Source organism: Strongylocentrotus purpuratus, unplaced genomic scaffold (assembly GCF_000002235.5).
Source record: "Strongylocentrotus purpuratus isolate Spur 01 unplaced genomic scaffold, Spur_5.0 spur5_scaffold_9, whole genome shotgun sequence".
NCBI lineage: Eukaryota > Metazoa > Echinodermata > Echinoidea > Camarodonta > Strongylocentrotidae > Strongylocentrotus > Strongylocentrotus purpuratus.
In genome coordinates this window covers 5,205,887-5,230,905 of record NW_022145615.1, presented here as the reverse complement: position 1 = coordinate 5,230,905, position 25,019 = coordinate 5,205,887, and the positions used below count along the sequence as shown (strand labels likewise).

Sequence of the window (25,019 nt, the reverse complement as noted above, 5' to 3'; positions counted from 1 at the left end):
CAGTTTTAAGAAAATGCTTTCCGTCTTCCAGCCCTCTTTCATCTTTGAAATCTGATATATTTACTTTGTAATAATACAGCAGTAGCATTTTTGTTTGATATTACGCGTTTGTATCACAGAACCAATAACATTCGCTATCTTATGATTGCGTGTTGTACCTTCATAGAATAGACATTCAAATCATTATTGATTTATTGATAATGTCTTTATCAATATTTACATTTTACGTATAATGCTATTGTCATTTCTATAATTGCTCTTGTTATACATATTTTACTTTTATTCAAATTGCATTTACATTTTCGACTTTATATCATCATTATCGAAATGTGGTGCATTATTGGGATTTGGTAAATACCTACAATCTTGAATCCGTCAGGAAATGACTAAAGACCCCAGAGGAATATTGTCGAAATAACTCTGCCTGAAAATTTAGGTTGCTTTAAGTTTTGATCCTTCTGCTTGAAGGCATATCGCACAACGAATGTAATACATGTATTTATTTCTTTATCTACTTATTCATTTATGATGTTTATATAGGGTGTCACCAATTATGGTGGTCTTCCATAAAGCCCTGTTTGGTAACAATGCTATTCAATAAATATCAATAAAAACAGATAACAGGAACAAAACAAAATAGAGAAATAAATATACACACATTATATGTAAACAAGTATATAAATTAATTAGTATCCTCATAAAGATCGGAGTATTCAAGAAATACCGTTACACATTGTTAATATCGTATTATAATTTGTTGTAGAGACAGTTATTAGTTTGTAAAGCAGATGCTTGATATTCATGAGATTTTCAGGCATTCTTACAAACAAAACAAAAAATAAAAATAAATCAACAAGGGAAGATAGTCAATATTAATATCAATACTAATGCAAAATAACTATCATTCAATCCTTTTTAGCACGCTCATTGGTGGGAGCAGTATACATGGGCACTCTTCAAAGCCCTTTCGCACATGCTCTGTATCGGGTACGGCAAGTTTCCACCTCAAAGCATCACCGATGTCTGGCTAACGATTGTCAGTATGGTGTCCGGTGCGACCTGCTTCGCCCTGTTCATCGGACACGCTACGAATCTCATCCAGTCCATGGACTCCTCCAGCAGGCAATACCGTGAGAAGGTGAGAGGATCGAGATTAATCAAATAAATTAAAAACAAAGGCTCATCCAAAATGAGAAGGAACGATGAATTAATTTCATTATCACATTCTATTAATTTTCATGAAGATTGAGGTAGAGAATTAGTGAGACGATAATAGAGGAATGTTTATTTTAATAATACAGCAGTCCCATCTGAGCAAACTTTTGGAGTTCCTATATTAATCTATATCGTAGCTGTGCTAGAAGTATTTCAGGATTTTGTTAAATAGACAGTTATGATAAAAATGGCAAAGGTAATGTTAGTCTTAATATTAATTACACCCGTTTCATAATTATTATACAATCACATTGACGTGGACAAAGTCACCTTTTTAATATTGCGAATGTTCACATAATATTTTCCTCCGTATCTGCATCAATTCCGAGAGTTGTTTAAGTAACATAAGGGTACTTGTGGTGTTTTAAAGTGACATCTTGCTGCACTTATTGTCTGTTTATATTTCGTGTCTTTATCTTTTGTACGATCTTTTTCTGCTTTCTTTCTTAGTTGAAACAAGTTGAAGAGTACATGCAGTATCGCAAGCTACCGTCCCACCTACGAAACAAGATCCTCGATTACTACGAGTACCGATACCGAGGAAAGATGTTTGATGAGAGGCATATCTTTCGAGAAGTGTCGGAGAGTATACGACAGGTAAGGCCAATCACATGCGGATTTAAAGCCCCACTGTACTACTTGTAGCTACTTGCTCCCTCTATATAGAAAACAATGCCTAAGCGGTGACCATTGGTCCCCTATGATCCTCTTTTTCTTATGTTAATTGAGAGCTGAGTTGATGAGATAGCCACCTGTCAGTGACAACGCTGTGTGGTCTAATCCCTCCTGGCCAAACTAGTACAGACGGCCTTTAAGAGAGGGCTCAACCAGCCAGTGCCCTCCCCTGTCCCATTTTGAAATCCAAGTTGCATACGTTTATTTTATAGTACTTAAGTCCAATAAGGTTCCCCTTCATTTCAACGGTGATGACCTTTCTAATTTCGAGAAATCTTGATGACCTCTTTATTATTTATGTTTATTTTGTTTGTTTATTTATTGATTTATTTGTTTATTTATTGTTTGTTTGTTGTTTTTTTCGTAAGAGAATTTGGGGGTTAATTATTGATACAATGACAATTATTTATAAGATTATCTATCACATAACATACTTTTAGTACATTTTGATGTTCCCTAATAAATGTTGACAAGGCTATTTATTTTGAGCAGTTCAGATTCAATAACACATGACACCAAAAGTACACACAAGTGTGACTGGGTTAACATCACGCTTTTCACCTTTTCTCAATGTATAAAGAGTTGCCAAAGTGATTTGCGGCATTTAAGAAATAGATGAAACACCTTATAACCTTTAAGAGTGCAACATCAAGGTATCATTATTCAAAGCCACAACTTTCTCTTTTGTTAATCCTCCTTCCTTCATTCCGCATGAAAGAACTGTGGGTAATACCTGAATAATGAAAGCCTCACAAGTGGAAGAGAATGCACCAACGAGTTTGTCAGTCTCTGAATAAAATAAGAAGATCTAACACTTTCTTCAATCGCAAAATCTCTCCTTGATCATACTGCCCGAGCGGAAGATTAAATCACTCTATTACTTCTACCGGATTTCTCATGAAATATTGTGTTTAATCCGCAACGTATACATAAACATAGGGGCGATGCTAGACCATTTCTCAATAGAGGAGGCGTTAAACCAAATTTGGCTTCAAGTTAGCCGACAATAATTTTTTATTGCAAATTACCAACAGGCACGAAAAATCCCAAATGTTGGCAATAAAATGCGAAGAAAAATGACAGCGCCCCACAACTATCAGACCCCCTTGCAAGCGCCCCTGTGCCCCATGCCCCTACCCTAGACTCCGGTTGACTTTGGCTTGCCTCGACCGTGGAGAGCGCAGGTGTTTCGGATGCGTAAACCATCGTGTATTTCCTCTTATTAGAACACGCCATGTTAGCAGAGGAGTGTAGGGATGAAATTCAAAACGACAGTACTCTGCATTATAAAGGAATTGTGAGCTGGCTCAGCTGGGAGCAGATTAATTTTTCAAAGTACTTCGTCAAGCAGTGATAACATGTCGACACCATGTGCAAGCAATGTGTTTCCAGAGTAAAGATGCCCCAGATTTCATAGGAAATGTTTTATACAATGTTATGAGACAAAATCCTTTAGGCCTAATTAGGTTTCGGGCTGGTGATACATACTGTAGTTGAGAATGAATGTTTGTAAAGCGAAATAAACTCTCTTACCCAAAATTAAGATGCATTTTTTTAATAATGATACCATCTCAATATGCAAACAATATGATAAACATGCTACTTTATCCATTAGTGAAGCGGCATGGTCGATCGAATGTGCAGTATTGATAACATTACCAAACTTGAAACATAATTATGTATGATAAACAAATTTGGATGTGCAGACATTTTAGATTCCGTTCAGTTCTATAAAGGGCCGTGGTGAACACCTTTTAAAATGGCCGCCATCAGAGCTAGCACACTTCATTGAAATCAAACGCTGAAAAAAAATCAAATGTAACAAGTTAAACTAGAGTGATTGCGTAGGTAGAATTCGGATATGAAAGTTCGGGTCCGAACTTTTTCAGAAAAATTTGGTTTAGCTGTCCTTTGTCGGGAATAGATGGACTTTTTCAGTTTAGTTAGTGAAGCAGGTAGATGACTTTTAGTTCATTATGCTGCTCCCTGTGTCATACATAAATCATCGTTAAGTAGAAGCAAAGGGACTACAAGTTTCTGCTTGGTGGTGCAGCGAAAAGTATAGTGTACTTTTTGTCTTCAACAATTCATGGAAACCGATGTAAGATTTATGTCGGCTGCTGGTTGGTTGAGTAAAACGCTGACCCCTTTTTGATAGCGCATCATGCCGCGAGTGCTGTAATATTAAACGCTTTCGGTCATGGTTTTCAAGCGCGTTATACCTGGAATAAACTATCTGAATGGGACGTGTTTTCACCAAAGTTGTCTTAAAGTTGTAAGACCAATCTTAAGATGGATGACCCGTCTTGGCCCCTCAATGAAATGTCTATACAGTACAACCTCTAACTCCATTTATATTTGCTTCTTGTTTGCTTACTTTAGTGTCTAGGCCCCTGATCAATTCTTTTAAGATTTGATCCCACTTTTTTAATTTAATAATCTTTCTTTTTTCTCTCATTATTTTGTCTCTGTTCTTCTGTCAATTTCCTCTTTCTCCTTTTATTTAATCTGGTCCCTTCCTGTTTTTTCTTATTACTATACTGTACCCGTCCTTCCTAAAGACTTTTTCTTATCCATCACCTTTCTAAATCCCATTCTATTTATCTGTTAGATTCATTATCTACTGTATTTTAAGTACACTATATATTTTAAAAGTGAGGTTTAATCTCACTTTTTTTTTCTCCGAGGTATAGGAAATCGCAAACTACTGCTGCTTCATATCTCTCACACTTGGTAAAATCTAGCGACTAAATGCTGAAATTAGTACACAATTTTTCTTTTCTAAAAAAATTTGCACTACAATGTCTTCTCATCCTCTCCTTAGGATGTCGCAAACTACAATTGTCGCGACCTGGTCGCATCCGTCCCTTTCTTCGTCGGTGCCGACTCAAACTTCGTCACCCGTGTGGTGACGCTGCTCGAATTCGAGGTCTTCCAACCCGCTGACTTTGTTATACAGGAAGGTACTTTCGGTGATCGCATGTTCTTCATCCAGCAGGGCATCGTCGACATCATCATGTCCGACGGCGTCATCGCCACGTCACTCAGTGACGGCTCATATTTTGGCGGTAAGAGTATGGCATATAAAACTTTTTCAAAAAAAAAGAAGTTTACATTAAGGTGCATTTCCTTTTTTCCTTTTTAACGTAAAGCATCTTCTGAACATTTTCATTATACAGTCAAACCTGCTTTAGTGACCACCTGTCTACAAAGACCACCTGTTTACAACAAGCACATTTTTTTGTTTCCCTTGAAAATGGTTTATCGTTGAAACATGTAGTAAAGGAACCTGTCTTCAAAGACCACTTTTTGTGTTTCCTTTGGGCGGTCGCTGTAGACATGGTTTGACTGTATTAAATTCACGAAGAGCAGTGTGACGAAATGCCTTATCAAAATGCTTTATCTCTCGAAACACGTGTCTCGAAGTTTTTTTTAATACTTCGCCAAATGGTATTTTGATGCAAAGAAAATTGTGTGTAACAGAATTTTAACCGTAATGATGATTAAGTTATGAGTAAGTTATGAGTAACTAGTTATGAATATGGAACCGATTGCACATCATTACGAAATTTGTAGATTATTTTGTAGGCAAGGAAGGAGTGGTTGCTCTGAAGATAGAAGAATCGATGTAAACCTTTTGTTTTCTTCTTCTGTTTGCAAGTCACAAGGTTATCAAAATTCCCTCCTCTTTCATTCTTTGGCGCCAACAGAAATCTGCCTGCTCACCCGGGAGCGCCGTGTGGCATCGGTGAAGTGCGAGACCTACTGCACGCTCTTCTCGCTCTCCGTCCAGCATTTCAACCAAGTGCTCGACGAGTTTCCCGCCATGAGGAAAACGATGGAAGAGATAGCCGTTCGTCGTCTGACCCGAATCGGGAAGGAATCGAGCAAGCTGAAATCCCGCCTAGAGAGCCCGACGATCAGGGACACTGCCCCTCTCTTTCCGATCCCCCCTGACACACCGTCTTTCGTCACGTAAGTATATGACATTATAAGATGATGACGTTGATCCTAATCAAAATGATTGGTTGAAAGCGTACACGTGACCAGGCATTTATTTTGCCTAACGCGTAATTTGGATAATGACCGGTCATTATCCAATGGTAATGACCGGTCATTATCAAAATCATGTTACAAAACATCAATTTTGAAAACAAATAAAACATAATCTTATAAAACAAATAATACACATCATTTTGTTCGGGCATTAGTATTATCCACACTCGGTACCTTCAAAACAGTCCAAACACCTTCGGCGTGTGAGACTGTTCCAAAGGTACATTGTGATTGTATTTTTTTTTTACTAATGCTTCCAATGCTGTTTTTTTTTTCTATAATATTTACCCTCCCGACAAGAAAGAATAGTGTCCTATATAGAGTGCTGTACAATGTACATAACCAGTGTGGACACGGTGTGTTCACATTTTCACCACAATACTCGGATTATCCCTGTGGCCACAGAGAGAAATCCGCGTGTAACATTATATGCCATGCACAGTGCGAATTCAGTGTGAAATGGTGTTAAGTCTGTGTGTTTCAATTGTTGATATGTACTACGAATATGTATCTAATCCACTATGACCCACACTGTGGTGAATATACAGTAGTACGTAATTATCTCTGGCACCTCTGTGTGTCAAAGTGTATACAGTGTGGAAATTACGTTTTCTTAACACTGTCCAAACTGCGCAGCTCCATGTGATCCATTGTGGCCCGTGCACATTATGTTTCTCTTTGTGGTCACAGTGTATCACATCATAACACAGTGTGGTACAGTGGCGGATCCAGGGGGGGGGGGGGGGGCCCGGGGGAGCAAAAAAAAAAAGTTGGGCCCCCTCCCCTAAGAAATCCTGGATCCGCGCCTGGTGTGGTAACAATGTAAACACAGTGTATCCACACTATTATGGCCATGGTGCCTTTATCAGTGTTTACAATCACATCGGTAGAAGACATGCTGGTAAATATTTCTAAAAATTGATGTAGATATTTTTCGTCGCAACTTTCGTTTTTACTGAGATTTTGAGTAATATATTTTGGATATTTCCAATAATTGACACATTCAAGACTAATGCACAGCATGTCGATTGGACAAATTCCAAATACTATTTCTCTCATACTAACTTTTGTTCTTTATCTTCTGATTGTTACACAGCGACATCGAAAAGAACCGGTTCTTTGGCGACGACACGGACGATGTACACATCAGGACCCGAGTCGACGTCGAGCGTGGTTCGCATGAAAACGTCATCGCCATCATGGATGGGAGTTTATCCGACCTCAGGATGGAAAACGAAGTCCAAGCCCGTAAATCGTCTAGCGGAAAACGGAGGAAATTCCAACAACAAACAACCGAACTTTGACGACTTGAAACAGACAATGATGGACGCTTACAATTTCCAGTGATTCAATACTTACGCAATGCAGATATTAGTTTTTGTACCTGATTGTTAAGAATGTATTGAATTTGTAGATCAGTCCAGCAAATAAGAAAGCATAATTTGGAATTTCTTTTATTGAGGAAGTACTGAAAACAATGTGATAGCAGCCGGTAGTAATATCTTGTCCATTATCCAGGCTATATTTTTCGCGCTTTCTTACGAAGTAAATGAAAGGATCGATTAAATTATTGGTCTTTGTCTGCTGCGCTTTGTATCTGATGCCGAAAAGGAATGAAACGTGATTAGAACAGTAATCGATTGAACTACAGAAGTCTTTTCAAAATATTGAATGTATGGAAGGAGGGGGAAGGTTTGATATATGCAAAGAAATGGAGAAATATTTTTGTAAATTTATCTAGAATGATACTATTGATGCTGGAAAGATATTGAAGTTGTCCAATGTTGTGTCAAATCACCAACTATTTGACATTTGTCTTTTTCACACGCAACAAAGCTTTAAATCTGCACAGCTTTTATAAAACCAAAGTGCAATATATGAAATGTAACAATCTTTATGGAAACGAGATGAAAGTTTGCTACTTTCTAGAAAATCATTTATTTGTTGTCGTTTCTTTCTTTCTTTCTTTCTCACTCTCTCTCTCTCCCCATCAATCAATCAATCTATCTATCTATCTATCTCTTTATCTAGTCTATATATTTCGCTTTCGCTCTTAGCTCTCTCTTTAACCCTTTCCTATGTGTCTCACCGCCCCCCCTCTCTCTCTCTCTCTCTATCTCTCTCTCTTTCTCTCCCACCCACACAATCGATCTATCTACCTATCCTTCTATTTATCTTTCTCTATACTGTACACAGTGTATATATATTTCTTTCGGTCACTCTCTTTCACCCTTTCTTATTTGTATCCCTCTCTCTCTCTCTCTTTCTCTTGGCTTTTCTGCCAATCTCTTTTCATATTTTATTTTTCTTTCTCTTTTCATTTTTTTTGTATTGTAAGGCTTTATGCCAATGCGTTCATCAACATCTCTCTTTATTATTTATCTCTCCGCTTGTTATTGCCCTCATCAATTCATCCATCCATCTCATTTACAAGTTTTCTACCTGTCTAAATGTATTCTATAGTCTATGTTATCTGAATTAAGAAAAATCAGGATGAACATGTTTGCATATTTTTCTTTGGGTAATTTGAAGAAAGAAAGCTAAGGCAATGTCATTAATCCATAGCGTTGTGCGACATCTACTTAATTGTGCGAACATGAAATATCATTTAACGTCACATTTATAAAACAATTGCCTAAATCGTTTTAATACTGACAAAAAGAGATATTTTTTTCATTTTTTTTTCATTTGATTTAGGAATAATATACAGTTTAAGATTGAAAATATTGGCTTAATGACTTCAATAACTATGAATAGATGGCTCTTATCAACAACAAAAACGAATTGGGTAAAAATCTCAACTGACAAAAGATGGCTTCGGCAATGATTTTCCCAGCCTGACGATAATGCAATCATAATATTATCTAGAGGAAATACAACGGTGTATAGCACTTGCGCCCAAGTTGATTTCATGAAGGTCTTTGCGATTGTGCTGAAGGATCATGATAATGGCAGTGAACATGTTTGTATAAGACTAAGGTACGGAACGCCGTGGGCGATAATTATTGGATGTTGAAAGACATGAAAAAAACTCTTCTTTTTGTCTTCCAATTAAGGAAAAGTTACCACTTTAAACACCCCCAGAAAGTTTTGAATAATGAATGGTACGTGAATGCTGGATAAATTTTGGAGAAAAATGGGCGAAATCCGGATCCCCCCCCCTTTCCCCAGCCTCCCGAACACTGCCACCTCCCCGAACACTGCCATCTTATCCAAATCCTGAAAAGGGCTTGCCGCCCTGCTTTTAGGGAAAGTGCTTTAATGGAAGACGTTCTTCTTTTCTCATACTAGAGTTTTATTCGATGAGATAATCCGACTCCATCTGTCTGAAAAAATAATTCATTTTGTGACTGTCGGGGTCTATAAGTAAATCGATAATGACCTTTTCTTTCTTGTAACTGTATTCTGTTTCCCTTCTCTTATGCAGTGCGTGATTTGAAAGATATAAGAAATGAAATACCGACGAATATTTATTCACTCTTGGAGTTGTCTCCATAGTTTCTTTCTGAGAATATAAAGGGCAGGATAGTTCTTTCGAGCAAATAAAATATAGAACTTCTGCTTTTTGAGGCTAGTGTCAAAAGTTTAACATATCTATAGCAAAGTGTATTTTATATTGTAAAGAATGCAATAAATACATATTTATGATTTTGTATGAATAGTAAGACTATTGTATTGGAATGACAAGGGTTCCTAACTAAAGTAAGAGTCAGTGAGGGATAGAGAGAGGGAAGGAGAGAAGGAAAGAGTGATATATGGGGAGGGAGAGAGGGTGCGGTGGAAAACACAGATGGAAAGTGAGGCGTGAAGGAGATAAAGAGGACAAAGAGCAAAGAGTGGAAAATCAAGAGATAGAGAGTGAGAAAGGGAGGGAAGGAGAGAGAGAGAGAGAGAGAGAGAGAGAGAGTGAGACAGTGAGAATCCCATTACAATGTTCGATACAGGGAAATCTTGAAGCAAATTTTTTGGGAGTGAATTGTATACCGATAACATGAAGACAGCATGGAGATAATATTATGTTGATGAAAGCTGGAATCTGATTACAAAGCAATATATTAACACTTTGTATCGATTGAAAATAAAATAAAAGAGTAATAGAACATGACATCATTAACGATTCCAGGCAAACTCTATTATGTTTGTTTTCAATAATTACACACCCAAGTCTTTATTGAACAACCATACAATCACATGTGTTAATATAACCCAAAGTCATACATTCAAAGCAAGAAAGGGAATAACTTCACCTGAATCTAATCATAAAAGTTTGAAATATTTCAATATTGTTGAATGACACCCTGACACAGTCATCACATTTTAAATGGCAAAAGCTCTATTTTCATTTATTGTATTATTTAATCATGAAAGCCAGTTGATCATGGTTCATCATAATTCATTTATGTTTTTTCAATCTTATTCGAATTTTAGGGTGATAATCATTTGAGCTTTTTGAACGAACTAATGACACCTTTATCATGCATGGATCCAATCGTCTGTTGAGAGCCAGAAGGGCGTTAACTTGCATCATTTTTAGATAACATCAACGCCCTTCTTACTACCAACAAATGTTGCCTTCTCTGTAGACATTATCATTGCTTTGGGATACATTGTGATGTCATAGCTTACATTGTGATGTCATAGCTTACATTGTGATGTCATCATTCTTCTTAAAATATAACCTTGACTAGACAGACTGTACCTTGTGATAAGATTTTCATTGAAGAATGACAATCGAGTCAGATTTAAGTCATGTGTAGTCTACAGCTATTACAGTTCAGACCCTGCATCTTTCCTTTCATAGTCTAACAAAGGTACTATTAGCCAGCAGCTAAACAATCACATCCTAATGGTGATTTAGACTTTACTCCAAATCCCCCTCTGTGCCAAAAAAGTTCTGGGCCCCCGTTTCATAAAACTTGGTATCAAGATCAAATGCTAAATTTCTATTGCAACGGAAATGCTACAATTTCACTAGCTCATTTATTATAATTTGTTATTGATAACAAGTTTTATGAAACACGGCCCAGAACTTTGTGGTGCAGAGGGGTTTTAGGAGTAAAGTCTAAATCAGCGTTAGGATCTGATTGTTTAGGGTCCTGGTTATTGAACGCACCATATCGGTGAAATCTCTCCATCGAGAATTATCTACGCCCTCCACCAGCTAATCTAGAATACATATATATATTTATTATATTTATATCATTTATGACAATAATTTCTAAACCAACTCCAATAGAGTATATGGAAATGCATTATCATTCTTTCCTATCAATATATAACAATACTCATGAGACATATACAAACAGTTCTATCTAGAATATTCCGTTATTTTTCCTTAATCTAATTAAGTTATTAAGTTATTAAGTGTGAACCTTACAGAGTTAGTTTTAAGTGAGATAAATATGCAAGTTGTATATAACACAGTGGTTCAATATACAGGTGTGTTGGCTTAATATAACACAGCAGTCTTTAATCGATTTCATTTTTGTCACAAGGGATAAAGACATAAAAATCACATACTTCTGTCAAAGCAATAGCAATTTTCGTTTGACCCAAAGATCAACAGAACGACCTCTGCAGAAAGGCCAGAAGGTCTAATGGCCTTTATAGACAGTGCTAATGCCGGTCAGAATTAATACACCTCGAAAAAAATATCATGTTTTCATCTCTTTTGTCACATTTTTATGCTGTCAGGCCTCTTAATTAGCAAAAGCAGAGTGTGAGCCAATCTTCAAGTCGCTCACTTGTCAAAATCTTTCTTTTTTGGACACTTGTAATTACTACAGTCTATATATTGGTGGGTTGGCGATTTCCCCAAGAATAAAACAATATCTAAAGAGAAACAAAACAAAACCTAACTTTATATCAATCTACATATTTGTATGAATTGGGCATGAAGACTAATAAAATTTCCACACACAAATATGAGTTAATAATAGGCAATCTCTCCACATTTGTATAAGTTACACATAAATCAAGTGCTGGTCACCATAATACATGATATATATATAGCTAACTTTTCACCACTATTCAAACCTAATGTTGATACTGTTAGAAAAAAGATCATTTAACATACCATATATTTTCTTGACATTACACACAACCTCTACATGTCTACATGTTAAAGTTGCTCATGCGTGGGTATATAGAGGGCAGCACACGGACGTAATACCTGTTGGCTCAGTGCTCTGTAGTGATCACCAAGTTGCCTACTTCACGAACGACTATATATCCATGCATGAACATCTTTAATATCAATAATTGCGCTTTGACAACAAAATCATCCGGCAGCCACTCATATACTCATAGCACGTACACACACACACACACACAACGCATACCTGGGTATAAAATTGTTCACAAACCACCCGACATTAAGCTAATGGAACTTTTAAAAGAACTCATTCAAAAATTCCCCTGATTGCTTATTCCAACATGCAAACTTCTGGCAGTAAATACAAAGGAACAAATAAAAACACTGAAAAGCATAAACTTGCAGGAAATTGGCAATCAGTGCACAAAAACACTCCAGTGCAAACGACAACTTGGAAGAGATCCATGATTCCCAATGAGATGTGATTTCCAAAAATGTAAATTCAGAAAAATCAAATATTACTAAGATGTCACTGTAATTCTTTTACAATCATGTGTTATACAATGTATATGCATCCTAATAACATAAGACCTTCTCTTAGCATTTGAATGATGCAATAATTAGATCATATCGCTATTTTAAAAATTGTGTAATATACAAGTGCGACGAACTGTGCATTCTCACAAACTTTAAGAAAAAAACAGAAATAGAATTGTACTTACAGAAAGAAATGAGAGCTACATACACAAAGCTCCTTATATTAATGAAGGTGTATCAATTTTTATTACAATAGCCACTGAAATAAATTGTGTTAGTTTTTATGAATCATACCTTCTACAAACTAATTTCATGCATTTATAAAGTGATAATTACCAACAGTCCTATGACATTGCAATAAAAAAAAGTCACATTAAATAAGAAAAATGTCATTTCAGAATATATCCTTGATGACTTCCAGACAATTTTAGACGAAAATATTTCACACCAATGTACAGCGGCAATTTTTCACAACACGTTGGTTTTACGAATGTACATGAGGCAAAAGAAATACACGTACACAGTCATTTACTACACATCTAGCATAGAAAGTGTAAAATCACTCGATTCTACAACACCAAATAACAGTATGAGTGTATTGCTCTGATTTTGTTGATTTTACATTTAAACTCTTCACTCATCATCAAACTTAAAAGCAGTTCCTAATTGACATTTAAAACACTCAACATATATTTCTGCTCATTGCACCTCTTGTAAAATAATAATAATTTGTTTAGTCTATATTCGCTGCGAATGCCCACAATAACAAAACCAACAACTACCAAAAAAAAGGGTTACGTACTCTACGTGTCCATGTGAGGTACAAAGAGTTAATATAATCCATTATCTATAACAAGGGTATAACTACTTGAGCCATCAGTTTTCCTCACCAAATCAATTTCAAAATATCACATAAATAAGCATTGTTTCAAAGACTGCAAAGCGTTAATTTTACGATGATAAGCAAATACGCTTCTTTTCCCAAGGGTGATTTATCAGGGTGTATTCAATAAAAAATAAACAATTTAAAGTTAAAGTTTTTTAATAATCCAGCTAAACATTCAATGTTGTCGATGAAGATAAGGATAAAGATGAACATAGTTGACCTGTAACAATGTTTCTACCCCTGGGTGGAGAGAGGTAATGCAGATAAAGATGTTCTTTTTTTCATCGCACCCAACAGTTGACAAACATTGCTACAGAAAAAAAGTTTGGATGAGATCATGACCCTCCAACCGAAAAAGAAAAGAATATTAAACGACATCCATCTTTTTCCCATGGTAAATGCACCGATCAAAAGTAACAAAGAAAAAAGTAAACAAAATGGTATTAATGGAATCAAGTAGATTTAAAAAAGGTACACCTATATTAAAGTAAAAATTGAAAAATTCAAAGATCTGAAATATTAATGTATAACCTCTGTCTGAAATGTCTTTTTCTTTTAACATCACTTAGACAGCATTTATTTCAAATATCAAAATATAAACTAGCAAAACATTTGTAATAAATACTAAGACAACCTCGTGGAAATAGCATAAGACCATTAATGTATAGGGTATGAAAAGTTTTAGCATGGTGCAAAATTCCATCTTAAAGCCCCACTGCACTATTTATAGCTACTTGCGCCCTCTATATAGCAAACAATGCCTAATAGGTGACCATTAGTTCCCCATGGTCCCCTTTTTTAATGCTAATTGAGAGCTGATTTAATGAGATAACCACCTGTCAGTGACCATGCAGGGAGGTCTAATACCTCCCGGCCAAACTAGTGCAGAGGGGCTTTAAATGGACATATGATGTTAAGTGAAACAAAATTTGATAAATGAGAAGCAATGGATTGCTCCATCTGTACTCCAAATAGAAGGTCGGAGGTTCAAATGGTTACTGAGGGGGACTAGGGTCCGTCTGTTCCCAGGCGGTCCTTCGCTGGTGGACGTTCTGTCACTCTTTGGAGGAACGCATCCTCATGTCGCTGTCTCCGTCATCGATCTTTTTCTTCTCTTTTCTGAAATGATTGAATCAAGATACGATAAGATGAAATAATAAACAAGATATCAATCGATATGACAGAAAGCATAAGATGCACATTAACCGAAAATGAAATCCTTTGCACATGTGATAACAAGTTGACCCTACTTTCATTTCTTAACTCAAAGAGAATACATGTTCGAGTTTGGTAAGCATTGGTATGAGTACTGTGCAATGCCCACATGAGTAAGTTAGGGAAGTATCTTCTTCAAAGAAATGTTTGTAGGATGAAATTATAATTGAATCTAGGGATTAGATAAGAGTTTTGAAAGCACTTATACGTAGTATAGCCCACATATCGTCAAGCCATGATGCTCATGGCACTCCAATATTATTACCCTGGTCCAAGGGAAACAACAAAAAAACTGGTCTTTGTAGACAGAAGGTCCTTGTAGACAGGTTCCTTTAGTACATGTTTCAATTAGAAACCATTTCCAAGGGAAACAAAATATGTGGGCTTTGTAGACAGTTGGTCACTATAGCAGGTTTGACTGCATGTACCACTATACCAAGACACCTCCAATGAAACATCCTTTAAAGAAACCCCACATGAAATAAAGAAGGTATCTTACTTGGGTTCATCGTCGTCTTCGTCGTCTTCGCCGTAGTCCTCTCCCTTGCTGCACTTCTCATGGATGAAGATGATGACGATCAGGATGACTACCTCGGTCACGATGCCAAGGAAAGGCCACAGAGCAGCCAGACGATCTGAAAAAAAGTCACAAGACAACAAGTTATGAAAGCAATAAGAGAGTGATTCCAAAGGTACTTTAAAGATTATCCACAATGAACTGGATTTCATGAGCTCATTTGAGGAGGTGCGATAGCTCAGTCGGTAGAGCAGTGGTCTCGTAATCCGGTGACCTTTGGTAAGGCATTAATCCTCATTACTAGGTCCCTCGGAGAGGACCTAAAGCCCTCGACCGTCTGGTTGCTTACTTACAAGCATTTATGCTTTCTTAGCAGTCAGGTAAAATAACCACCCCCACATTTAATGAATATCTCAAATGACATATGCATCGTTTCAATGAAGTGGTCAATTTGGAAGGATCTTTCTTCCGTTTATGACACAATGTACCTCAGACTCTCAGTAGGATATCTTTCCAAACTCAGAATGTACATTAACAAGGATTATAAATATTTCACGAGCCAGTATCAAATCTTTAATTCCATGAAATACAAATAATTTATCATCTGCACTGCCATTCATCAGAATATAGCTCGAATCAATTTTTGACAGTCCATTCCGGTCAATCTACAGAGATAATTTTTCCTCTTTGCAACTGGACATACCTCGGACCCTGAGAAGGATGTCCTTTGATACACCCTCTGGGTGGGCTGCGTTGGTAGCTGTGCAGGTGTAGTTCTTCCTGTCCTCCATGGTGATGTCGACGATCTCCAGCTTGCTGATGACGGTGTGGGTGGTGGACGTGTTCTTGATGGTGCAGCGCTCAGGGCAGGCATCCTCCAGGTCCATTCCGTTGATCTTCCAGCTGAACGAGGGCAGCAGAGCGGTGGTGATGACGTGGGCTTCGCACTCGATCATGGCACGGTCGCCTTCCGTGTACTTGACTGACTTTTCGGATGTAAGGGTGATCTCTCCTAAAATGCATTCAGAAATATTGTTAGTCATGCCCTACATGGACACAACGAGGGCGCCCTCTCTCTAAAACCCGGCAAATGTCAGCTTTTTGCTCAGCATGAATGAAACTTTTGAGGACCTGTTTCCTGTCGATTGTAAACTGAACTGAAAATACTGTGAAAGTGTGTGATTAATTACAACCAACCAACCAACATAATTGGTAATTTTAACTGGCAGCTGCAGAGTTATGGTGACGTGGGCTTTGCACTCGATCAAGGCACGGCCACCTTCTGAGTACCTGACAAGTTTTGTGGCTGTGAGGGCGATCTAGCCTAAAAGACATTAAAATAATGTTGGAGTGCCAGGAGCATCATGGCTTGACGACATTATGACCCATACTTACCAAATGTTCCACCTCACTACCCATTTTTAAACGAAATGTCTGTGAAATTCAAGTGAGTTGATTTTGCGATCATGAAGTATTCCTACCACCCTCTCTAATTTCCTATATATTTGTATGAAATGTTTAATAGTTTGTTTATATTATGTTTTGTTTTTTATTGTATATTTTGTGTATTTTTATGTGTATTCATTTGTAAGATATTTGAAATGTAATTTGTTTGTAACAGCAGGGCTTCCTTGTAAAGCAGGCCTTGCGGCTTGAATGGGACCACCCTGTTTTATAAAGAAAACATGAATAAATAAATAAATAAATAAACACCATCTAACCTCCTACGTTGACCATAGCAGACTTGGAAGCCTCGTCAAACTCATGAGTGCAGATGTAGACTCCAGCATCAGCTGGCGTCAGGACACGGATGATGAGAGACCCGTTATTGAAGACTTGGACATGGCTGGCATCATCCCCCTCCAGCAGTGGCTCTGCGGTTTCAGCCTTTTTCACGCTCCAGGCGACGGTCTGGTCCGTGGTGCCGTCCACGGTGCAGTTCAAGAGCAGATTGCTGCCCTCTATGAATTCAGGCTCAGCAGGACTGATCACAACATCCCTCACTGTGGATATAAAAGCAATGTGTCAGATAAATAATAAATAACATTTCAAAGTACTTGGATATTTTGCTGGAATCTTGCACCTTTTGACAATTAAGTGCTTAAATCACACTTACTATACTATTCTTACTATATGTGACATTTTGTGTGACAAAAGTCAACAATGGGAATCTATTGTTCCATTGGTCTAAAAAAAGCAGGCAAAGAGTTAATGTAACAGGGATTTACGTTTTCAATAACAATCAAGGGTTCATGATTTGTTTTAGTTTCGCTCAAAACAGGCATCTCGTTTCATTACCAGAACCAAAGTTTACATTCAAGTCTGAAGATCTACTGTGTGAATGTTCTCTCAGGCCTATTCTACTAAACTTTAAACCCAATGCTGGGCTTAAGCTTCTGTTCAAAATTGGGTTTAGCAAAAGGAAGTTAGTCAAGGAAGTAAGTCTGAGGTCTATTAAAGTTTTCCTTTGTTAAAAATGACCTTAGACCTAGACCTAAGGTTGGATTTGAATGGATCAGTATACAAACTTCAGAGGTGAATGTTAAATTCATGAAGTTGTGGTAGTATGAAACTCTTATTCACTGTTCCGTTTTTTTTTAAACATGGATGCATGTTGCTATCATTATTATTTTTATTTCAATATATCATCTCTACAGTGATTTCAGACTTTCACTGTTAAATTACTTAATCCTGTCTATTCCAATTGATTCTTTCCATTTGATAAAGATATATTTTCTTCACTTCTGAAGCTTGGCCATAACCATCTTTAGAGTGTTTAATAGATCAATTAAAAGTGAGATCATCAGAGCTCCAAGATGTCTCTTCATGCCATACCTTCATAGACCATCAAATTAACATCAAAGGAATTTCCGTTAGTATCTTTGCAGACGTAGACGCCTGAATCGTTCTTGACTACATCCATGATTGTCATGTTGGCATACGTGACACCCTCAGATATAATATGCGAAACTTCGAATCTGTCTGAAGTTACGATCTCTCTGTCAGTGTTGTCCTGCTGCTTTCTGTACCATCGAGTGTCAGCTGGCCCGTTGCAGTAGAAATATGCAGAGCTTCCCTCTTCCACGTTGGGTTCCGGAAGCTGGGCATTTATCACTGAGAAAAATGGAAGATTGGGAGAATAAAAGGGAAAATTTAGTTGGTAATGGTATCAGTCTTAAAAAGATGTCTTGGACAAGTGTTCCCTCCCCCACTAAAAAAATTACCTGTACAATTGAAAAAAACTTTTTGATTAGCGATTACACAGTCTCAGATACCATACACTCCATTCTTACAGGCACTCACTTTCACAGGTCCTCTTTCTGCAGGACTCAATATCCTCACAGGACAAGAGAACAAATTACAATTACCGGTACAAGGAAGAGAATACAAATGAAATCATCATAAAGATGCATCTTCGTGACTAGTTTACGGCAACCAAATTGGGACCTTCATAGGTAATGTAGGTAACCAGAAATGTAAACACAGTCAACATGGTCGATGGGTAATATAAATTTTCAAAAGTGTCCAACTCTGCCTAGGACAATGTACAAAATGTAGCTACATGTACAACAATGTAAACCAGACACTTTTGCGACATCAAACCTAATTATTTGTAAACAGAAGTGATTTTCGTGGTATGAAAATTTGTTTAATCTACAAATAGGGCCCTGGGACCTTCAAGAGGGTGGAGGCCAAAGAATTCAGTGTTGTGTCAGTTACAATTCATTCATTAATTTCACAGCATGAGATTTTCGTGAATCTGAACCAACCGCTAAACTAAACAAAAAAAATATTATTTCAATATTAGGCCTCAAAAATATAGAAGGGTTATTTCTTCAAATAAGTGGAAATAACATTCACTTCATGTTAAAGATGTACATGCTTGGACATGTACATGTAGTGATTCATAATGGTAACTTGGCGAACACTGAGCCAACGGTATTACACTCCTGTACGGACGTATGCATAAAGAGACACTAGTACGTGAGGGAGCGTAATACCCGTTGGCTCAGTGTGCTGCCCTCTATATACCCACGCATGAGCAACTAGAAGGTAGCCCAGAGGGGTAAGTCAAGAGCACTCTTTTAGAACGTTAATTTGCAAAATGTTTCACAATTTTCCTGTGCAATGTTGACTTGAAAACAGAACATGATTATTATCAATGTAAAGCGCATAGAGACATACCTTGTATAATGCGCTATAGAAATATAATTTATAATTATATAATTTATTATTATTATTATCTTCAAAAAACATGTACATTTACAAGATTCCACACACCCTGTCAGCTTTACATATTTACATGTATGTATCAAAGTTTAGAAGCCAATGACAAGAGAAATGTCCCCTGAAAAAGGACTGCTCTTCAAATACTGTCATGTTCAAAGTGCCTATTGTTCTTGATATCATGCCCGGGTGTCGACTTTCAAATAACTTCCTGAACAACTAATGCTTCCTCTGTCAATATCATAAAAGATCAAGGATAATGATCATATTGTTGGTGCAGGTACTTCTTTAACGTCATGGCATTGTCTTCATTTACCTACTGTACATTTAAAATTGTAAATGTATCCGTTAAAAACTTTATTGAAATATGTTAAGTGCATTTATACAAGTTATAGAGTTAAATTCTAGCAATTTACACTTCATTACATGGTCATTTTCAAAATTGGAGAAAAATCTGCACCAAAAATTGAACAACTTGATTTAACTTCTAAATGTATCTTAATTTTGTAGGCTTCAAATCTCATCTCACAAAGAGCAGTGAAACATATTTTGATATACTGAAACAAAAATGTCATTTTTCTCAAGAATTGTTACATTTTTCTTTTTCATTTTTTGTTATCCAATGTGTATTTGATTTATGTTTGAGTCTTCTACATGAATAATATGATGATCTTTTGTTTGTCAGGTGACAGCAAGTATGTCACCTGACTATGCCTAGATACAAATAGGCTACATGTACACTGTAGGTGATTTTGATAACACATGGGATTGTCCAAAAAGGAAATATGAGGTTGATTTTAGGAAATACGTCATCAAGTATTGATGTCATCGAGTATTGATGACATTTTCCTTACATCCACAAATAATTTGTATTTTATATTTCCCTTCCCCCTTAAAAATCTATGCCCTAAAAACAAAGTGTTACAGTGTATTAACGTGGGCACTATCAATAATCTGTCTCATAAGACTTGACATTTGTATTGCAAAGGGAATCACAAAATGTGTATACATGTATGAGTATGTTTCTGATTATGAGGTCAAACCTAATTAATCATGGATATGCCTAGATAAGAAATATTTACTCATAATTCAAAATTTACATGCATACCCTAAAGCATATCCACAGGAAATGAATTATCATATAATCATATTTGTTGGAATGATGAGTTTACTCTCTCCGTAATCCAAACAGATTACATTCTTTGACAGGAAGTGGCTTAAAGGGTATAAATCACCTTTAGCAAATAAACATGTACAGCTGGAATACATGTGGAATCAACCTCAAATACATCACATTGTTACCAATCTGTATTTTATGTGATGACAACTTTCCAAATTCATAACCTTCTTATCAGATTTTGCTCAAACTTTCATTGACCTGTTCCTCTCATTTTTTCTGTTTCAATAAAAACTAACTTAATATCAGGGTAGAATACACGTGACTGAGTAGTAAGTATTTTGATACCCTTTGACGCCATTTATATTATAATACAATAGCCCTACATTGTACACACTGTACTATTCAGGGAAACTATATAGATCACCCCCAAAAGGCTCATAATTGTACATTACTGCAAGGATGAAATATCTACAGATGGGGCCTACAAAAACATCCATAAAAAAAAAAATCCATTTTCAACAAGTTCCCAAACAAATATGTAGATAGATGTGCACTGTTATTGTATATGTTGGCCTTCATAATGGGTTGGGTGCAAGTGAAGTAGAAGGATTAAGCTTTAGGGTATTATATTCAGTTCTTTTACTTTTACTTTTATTGTAAGATCACACAATAGCAAAGCTGGGCGAGGTTTGTTGCAGAGGGGCCTCCAAGAGCTATATTAAAAGATACATACAGTAAATACATTACACAAATTTATTCCCCCCCCCCCTTTTTTTTTTGTTACTGAGTGTAAAACTCATTTTTTTCATTACCATTTATGCAAAATCAAAAATTCATTACGGGTAAATACTGTGTAAATGCATCAGGTAATTGTTTTTTATTAGTTCCCTCGTGTATAGGAATACAAAAACAAAACTTATTTTAGATACGGGCCAAGGAAAGGAAGTATTGTTGGCTGAATAGATAATTTCAACCTCTTCAGTTATATGCCGCTCTTTACAGACAGAGATCTATGTTTCTTTCATGGATTCTATCATGGTTTCATGGTTTGTGGAGTTCCCCAGGGTAGTTTACTGGGCCCATTTTTATTTATTAACTACATGTACATAAACGATATCCAAAAAGAAGTTTTGTTTGGCTGAACAGATCATCTCAACCTCTTCAGTTATATGCCGCTCTTTACAGATGGAGATCTTTCTTTCATGGATTCAATCCTCTATTGTATCAACAGACGAAACTGAATAAGTAATGTATCATTACAACAATTAGGCAAGTTGAAGGAAATTTACACATTTATCTTGAACGAATGAAATACATGTATTATCAATTTGAGGATTTTCTTTTCTTTTTTTCTTTCCAATGGATTTTCAATTCCACAAACGACATGCTGAGCACTATACTGCATCGAAACGGCAAACACATGCTCACACATGTCCTGAGATGAAGAATTAGAAAATATAAATGCACATTCAAGTGCAGAATGCTGCTTTACAAAACCATTTCTTCCAGATACAGGTCATACCTATCCATATATAGGAAAACATTAACCTACTACTGCATGCTTCAATGATCGCTTTATAGATCTATAGAAGTGCCCTCAAAACTAAACTGGGGCAAGTTTAACTTTGTACCTGGACAACAAACAATGGAAAACAGGAGTCTGAGTTTATATGAAATAGAGGGTTCGAAAGGTGAATGGTTACCGTAAGTATAGTAATACAATGATCGCTTTATAGAAATGGTTTTGTAAAGCAGCATTCTTCAATGATCGCTTTATAGATCTATAGAAGTGCCCTCAAAACTAAACTGGGGCAAGTTTAACTTTGTACCTGGACAACAAACAATGGAAAACAGGAGTCTGAGTTTATATGAAATAGAGGGTTCGAAAGGTGAATGGTTACCGTAAGTATAGTAATACAAATAGCATATCTTCCTTAGACTCGAGGCGCGATAGGCGCAATAGCTCAGTCGGTAGAGCAGTGGTCTCGTAATCCAATGACCCGGGTTCGAAACCAAGGCGATGCGTTTTAGTGCCCTTTGGTATGGCATTAATCCTCATTACCAGGTCCCTCGGAGAGGACCTAAAGCCATCGGTCTTCTGGTTGCTTACTAACAAGCATTGCTTTCTTTAAAGGTATAGACCAGTTATGTGAAAGAAACGTTGTGGAATCGATCAGAAAAGGTTGATCATCTAGCATCTAGCATCTGCAAGGTTCTGGAATCATCAAAATGATAAGAAATTTGGCCCATTCTTCGTAAAGTTACAAGCACTATACACAGAAAGATGTATATGGGACTACCCTATATCTCTCACAGACCATGAGAGAAACAAATTCACCAAATATATGAATTAGTAGGCGGTTTCCCGGCAAATTTTTTATCATCATGTATTAGTCAAAACATATTCTTTCACATGATTGGTAATGAGAGCTTCCATTTCATTTTTTGAAATTGGGGCGTTTCCAATACTAGTCTTTACCTTTAATAGCTGTCAGGTAAAATAACCACCACCACTATTGATATTGTATATGTATATTGACTCTCTTTAGAACTAGAAGGGCATTGCAGATGTACCTTGTCAGATGACATGTTTTATTCTCAACCCTTGTTTCATATGTATAAAATTGTCTGTCAATATACATGTAAAAGGTAAATTGAGCACTATAGCATTTTAAGAAACTCAACTGATCTAAATTAACATTACAAGAAAAAGGCTTTCAATTCTGAATGTTTAAACTTTTCTTTGACATTTTGAGCATGCACTGTTTTTTTGTTTTTTCCATCTAAGAAAAAAATGAATACCTCTTTTACATTTTCAAAAGAAAACATCAAATTTCCTCTGGGTAACTTCATTTCTTATTTCTTCCACAATTTCTTTGCGCTTGAAAATATTTTCATAAAAATTGCCCCTAGGTCATGTTTTTCCCCCCACTGAAGGCCTCTATGCAGTTTTATGCACGTTTCTTCCAGTACAAGGCTTTTGGAGCATTCCATAACTAAAACTCGGTCAAGCCAAATGTGTGCACTCATAATGTATGCCCATGTGCACTCATGTGTGTCATATCTTTGCCAACTCCTACCAAACATAATGTATGGTTCATTGTACCTACAGTAGGTGGATTAGTTTAGAAAAATAGTTCATCCTCTACTTTGTAAAAGCCTACACAAGTTCTATTTCAAAGGGCAGAGTCGATAGAACTAGGATGAGACGAAATGGATATTTGACCCCATCAACTATTCACACAGTGGCAATATATCTCTTACAAAACCTTGTGCTTTTGGTAGACTGAGAATTTAACAAATACATGTACATGTATGTGTGTACCGATAAGTGATAACTCCTTTGTATACAGTACCGGTATATCTATATATATTTGTATAGTCCATGGGTTATGGCCCAGGTACAGTCCCATCAAGAAAATGATAATTTGGGGTTTACTTGCAATTAGGCCGACAACAACAAAAAAACATGTTTAGCATCCTGCCTTTTTGAAAACTAGGAAGGAGGCCTTTTTTTTCTTTAAAAAAAAAAAAAAAAAAAAAAAAAAAAATCAGAAATAGATCATTTTAGCAGTACCGTATGTTTTTCACGTTTTAATTAATTGAAGAAGAAAAAAAATAATTATTAAAAAAAAATAATAAAAAAATTATTTAAAAAAAATTATTAAAAAATAGGAGGCGGCCCCAAAAAGGAAGTGGGTGGGGACGCTAAACATGTTTATATTTTTTTAATGGCCTTACATGTACCGGTACATCAACTACATCAATTGTTTTTGGCAATAAAAAATATAAGCCCAAATGGTTCAGGAAATTCTGAATTTGAAGAAAAAAATGAACTACGGTATTGAAAAAAAAGTATTTGTAGGTAATTTAAAAAATATTTTGTATTTAGTCATGCATTCCCAAAATACACCAAATAAAAAAACAGAAGCTATAACAAAAAAATTGACACAAAGAAAAGAAAGAGGTATCTCATTTCCCGCTGCACTGAGGGATTAACCTAGCATGAAACATAGAAGATTTATTCTATGGAGTATTGCAGTAGAAAGAAAAAAGAAAAGAATTTGACTAAGAATAATTTACTAAAGAGTATATCCTTACTTAAAGAAAAAATTGGTTCATTGAAAAAGGATAATAGTTCAAATGAAGAACTGCAAGAATTATATAGCAAATTAGAAGTTGAAGAAGCACAGTTGAATGAACTTCTGGATACTGAAACTGCTGGCTCTATAGTAAGGTCTAGATTAAAGTGGGCTGAACACGGAGAAAAAAGCTCTAAATACTTCTGCAATTTAGAAAAACGGTCCTATGAAAGAAAAACTATACGCCAACTGAAGGCGAACAATGAGCAAATCATCACTGATCCTAAAAGAGTACTTCAGGAAATTCATTCTTTTTATAAAGCTCTATACTCTTCAGAGGTATCTCTTGAGGATAGGGACACTATCAAGGATTTTATCGCCCCTTTGAATATACC

The 25,019-nt window shown here is 36.3% G+C and overlaps 2 protein-coding genes across 3 annotated transcripts in view; one reads left to right on the top strand and one right to left on the bottom strand.

Annotated features, from left to right (window-relative positions):
- The window catches only part of SPIH (hyperpolarization-activated (Ih) channel), a gene marked incomplete at its 5' end in the record, with an annotated part of 45,256 nt that extends 37,487 nt beyond the window's left edge, over positions 1-7,769 (top strand). Inside the window, 5 exon segments of the mRNA NM_214564.1 lie at positions 920-1,138; positions 1,666-1,812; positions 4,715-4,958; positions 5,601-5,865; positions 7,043-7,769. Of these exon segments, the coding sequence (NP_999729.1) occupies positions 920-1,138; positions 1,666-1,812; positions 4,715-4,958; positions 5,601-5,865; positions 7,043-7,250 (1,083 nt within the window).
- Positions 7,770-11,373: 3,604 nt separating this feature from the next.
- The window catches only part of LOC100889480 (neuroplastin), a 28,714-nt gene continuing 15,068 nt past the window's right edge, over positions 11,374-25,019 (bottom strand). For both annotated transcript variants that reach the window (XM_011679766.2, XM_011679768.2), the window contains 5 exons: positions 18,031-18,309; positions 16,917-17,198; positions 15,899-16,207; positions 15,178-15,313; positions 11,374-14,582 (listed from right to left, as the gene is read on the bottom strand). In XM_011679766.2, the coding sequence (XP_011678068.2) occupies positions 14,519-14,582; positions 15,178-15,313; positions 15,899-16,207; positions 16,917-17,198; positions 18,031-18,309 (1,070 nt within the window). In that variant the 3' untranslated portion in view covers positions 11,374-14,518. The remainder of the gene's footprint in view (positions 14,583-15,177; positions 15,314-15,898; positions 16,208-16,916; positions 17,199-18,030; positions 18,310-25,019) is intronic.